The sequence below is a fragment of the Echinops telfairi genome, unplaced genomic scaffold, assembly GCF_000313985.2.
Source record: "Echinops telfairi isolate 266 unplaced genomic scaffold, ASM31398v2 ScPeMD7_70;HRSCAF=299, whole genome shotgun sequence".
Taxonomy (NCBI): Eukaryota; Metazoa; Chordata; class Mammalia; order Afrosoricida; family Tenrecidae; genus Echinops; species Echinops telfairi.
Genome location: NW_022103968.1, coordinates 12823297 through 12827385, shown reverse-complemented (window position 1 = coordinate 12827385; position 4089 = coordinate 12823297). Strand labels below are relative to the sequence as shown.

Below are 4089 nucleotides of genomic sequence, written 5' to 3'. Positions count from 1 at the left end.
CGCATCTTTGGGAGCAAAAATTAATATAAGACACTGTCTTATTTTCAGGGAAACTGGGTACCTTTTCCTGTAGGGTCACTATGAGGGTTTTTGTGTGTGTTTTTTTTTAGTTAAATAAACTTGAAAAATGAACCAAAACAACTCATCCCAAATAATATGTTTATAATGTTCAAAAACCGCATCAGCTGCATTATCTGTGAATAGAGATTTGAAAAATGTCTGGCCATGACTCTTAGAATTACTCATAATTCTTATGATTATTCCTGGTGGTGGAGCGGTTATGCATTGTGCTGATAACTAACTGCAAAGTCAGCACTTCCAAACCACCAGCTGCTTTGTGGGAGAGCGACATGGCTTTCTACTCCTGTAATAAGTTATAGTCTCGGAAAACCCACAGGGGTAATTCTACTCTGTCCTACAGGGTCACTAAGAGTCAGAATCAATTTGATGCTAGAGTTTGTTTGCTCCCAATGGCTGGAGTTAATTCCAAGAAATGTGTGTGTTGTGTACACACATATACATACATACACACGTGTTCCTCCCAAGAACATCTTTTATTAGTTTCGCTTTCACTATGTTCTCTATTTTTCATGAGCACAGCAGCGGCATTTCCCAAAAATCCTGACTACCGTGAGCTGTGCTCCTATCACACCTAGAATGGCAGGGATCTTTCCACCGGTCTTATCCTTGAACCCCAAACCTCTGTGCAGCTACCGACTGATGTGGTTGATTCCATTCACTCTACATTGAGAGGCAACAATGGAAGAAAGCTTTTCGGTATGACTCTCCATTGAAATGATCAAGGAGCCCAGCTAACAGAGCATCAAGATCATCTTGAATCATCTATTTATATTCGGATTATAGACTGAGAATCAGAAATTACCTTAGAAACCATGTGGCACACACAGTCCCAAGGAGCCCAGGTGGTACAACAATTGAGAGTGGGATTCAAGTAAGCACGGGGCGAAGTTGGCCGTTCAAACCCACTAGCCCCCAGGGAAAAGAGGCAGCCTGCTCCGATGAAGATACACATTCCAAGAAACCGCAGAAGCAATTCTGCTCTGCCCTACAGGGTTAGCACGGGTCCGAATTGACTTAACTTGCTTGACACGGGAGGAAACTCAAACTCGGTGAGCCTCGGAACCTGACTTTGTCCACGAGTCTGTAATAGGGCTGGTTGGATCTCAAATTTAGATCTTCTCTTGTTCTTTCAACATTGGGTCACTGTGATCGTTTCAAGGTCTTGCTTTCCATGTCAGTTAACTGGTCATCACAAGGACAAAGCTGTGTGACATGGAAAAATTAAGCTCGCCAAACGGAGTGAGGTTACCCAACGGCCCCTAACCCAGAGGTGAGTCTCCACTCATGGGCCAATTCTCAGAGGCAGGTCCGATCTTAAATTGTGAATCTACTGCATAACCCAGGTCCCATTCTATTTTGATAAAACATACCCACCATCGCTGCATCCAGGTTTCTGTTCTACAGTTGAGTGAACCAGGGCCACTCGGTTCAACATATAGACACACTCACTTTCCACACCATAGGATACACTGTGTACACTTGCCACATTCCTTCCTTCATGCTTGTTTCCCAGGTGACACAACCCTTAAGGCTGGTGGGGTGTGCTTTCCTGCGTGTGCAGTAGACTTTGGCCAACAGCACCTCTAAAGCCCCATCTGGTTGGCAGGCAGAAGTAGGGATTCCTTTCTGTGTTACAAAGATTTATGTGTAGGATGTTCTTGGCCCCAAGTGACTGGGACTTAGTTACCAGTGTCTCTGCAGGGAAACTTCTATGGGTCAACTGGCAAAGAAAAGTACGAGAGGACCCCGGGAGCTCGGTTGTTGTTCTTCCCTTGGAGTAGTGCCAGCACAATGCATGCATTCCAAAGGAGGACAAACAACAAATACAGGGTAGGGAGAGGGGAGTAATTTACTGAGAGATGTTTTTTTTTTTAATTCATAATTTGTCCATTATTTCTGACATGATCTCACAACTGTCTCTCCTTGAAGCCGCACGGAATTAAAGTGAATTTAAACTCTAAGGGCAAAGCCGTAATTCGGCGCACTTGTTAACAGCCTGTGTAACACATTGTCATATGGCTCCCACATGGCTAGCTGAATGTTCAAAGAAAGTGGCATTTTAGTAAAATCTAAATTCTGTATGTGTCTTTCATTGATGACCCAGAACTCTATCTGGGGATGGAGGGGGATGTCCAACCCAGGGGCCTTACACCGGCCTGGAAATGACCCGTACTAGCTAACGTCACACACCTCACCAAAAAGCAGCTAGTTCCAGCCACCACATTAAGGGTGAATGAATGAAATGTTTGACCAAATAGAACAAGCTATTTTTTCTTAAGAAGCTAATTGTGTATGACCCTCGAATGATGTTATAAAGATCCACTTGGCCCTTGCCAGGAAAAAGGGCTCCCACCCCTAGTCTAGGGCTTCATTCCCAGTGACTGAGCAGCATCTCCCTGGAAGCGGAACTGCCACTGTAATTTGGAGACCACAGAAGGAGCTGAACTAAGGTAGCGCCTAACCATGCTGGGGAGCAGCATCTCTGAGTGAGGACCCTGCTAGATAATAACTACAGGGCTTTCTCCCGGGCATTAGCACCCTGTTCTCAGGTAGAGCCCCACTGCTAGCCAGCGAGACACCTCTCTTCAGTGCTAATCCCACACACCTAAAACAAAAGCCAATTCATTAAGCCATTGAGTTAAGTCTCAGAATGTTTAAAGACACGCTTGATGAAAGTAATTTGTTTACGGCAATTATGTGGATGTCTACAAGCAATGCATAATTAGCACAGTCACAACAAACATGGGTGTATTTAGCCCTCTACCTCTGTCCGCCCCCGCGTTGCTAGACTTACTGTGCACAATAACAGATATTGGGGCTCTAACAGGAGCCGAGACCACAGCGCACAGGCTCGGAAGCATTTTCTAAGGGAGGCGCTCGTCTTTGAAGGCAGCCGTCCGAGAGGTCCGGGCACCATTGAATTTCATGGGCAGACGCTCACACTTGGGAAAGCAGGAGGGTGACTAGAGGTGGGTACTGGGTTCTCCGAGTGTGCACTGCCTTTGGAAGGGGACAAGGCTATCGCAAAGAGCAAAGCTTGACCCCGGGCTGCTGGCACACTTTTTGTTGCTTTAAACTGATGGCTGAGACGTGAGAGTAGAAGGAGCCCAGGGTTATCGGATGCACTGTTAACCCCGGTGGGTGCAGAGGTCCGTAAACACAGTCAAGTAAAGTGTTTACTGCAAGCCTGGTGGAAACAAAGCATATTCCAGACAAGGAGTGGCACAACCATTCGGGAACATTTCCCCATGACTTCCCTCTTAACGGATGGCGAGCGGAGATGCGTTCTTACCAAGATCCCTTTCAGTTCATTCACTGCACTCTCAGAGCCTCTGGCAGATTCCGGCTACAATTTTAAAAAGAAAAAAGAGAAGGAAAATTAACGGAAGAATTCTGCTTAAAAGGATCCAACAAAGATGGCTATGTGGCCACGTATGGGTACAGGGGTTGGTGGCATGTGGTACCGTGTGCTTTGAAAACGTGGTCACTGTCTCATGGTCACAGCGCAGCAGTTCAATAGAGAAACTGCCGTTACCGTCAGGTCCACAGGATGCAAAGTGGACGCAAAGGGCAACATCCTTTGGGGATCCCCGGGTTATCAGCATAGATTGCAAAGAGCGGGTAAGGTCCAGATCGCAACGAGATCTAATTCCAAATTGTTCGCAACTTTTTACACGAAGCTTTTCTCCACCGGAGTTGCTGGACGCAGACCAGCCAGCTAGGGACAGAGAGGTGGCAGGGTGGCGCGGAAAGCGAGCAGGGAGCAGGAAACCTCTCTCAGCTCTGTGAAGGGCAAGGCCTGGGAACTGGCCTATCTTGCTTGCGCACTTTCACCATAGGGCAGAGTCAAGAGCCAGGAGCCGTGGAGAACCCTGTTTCCCTACAGGAGAAGGGGAGCAGTCTAAGGCTACAGAAGGTGTGCGGTCCAATCACGCTATCTTATACACGAGGGGAGTGCGGCCTCTTAAATTAAGGTGACCAGACGTCCCGCTTTTGGCAGGACAGTCC

The 4089-nt window shown here is 47.0% G+C and overlaps 1 protein-coding gene across 1 annotated transcript in view; it reads right to left on the bottom strand.

Moving 5' to 3' along the window:
* SHTN1 (shootin 1) overlaps nucleotides 1-4089 on the bottom strand; it is a 96969-nt gene that overhangs the window by 25205 nt on the left and 67675 nt on the right. The window contains exon 13 of the mRNA XM_004700912.2: nucleotides 3374-3427. Within this exon, the coding sequence (XP_004700969.1) occupies nucleotides 3374-3427 (54 nt within the window). The remainder of the gene's footprint in view (nucleotides 1-3373; nucleotides 3428-4089) is intronic.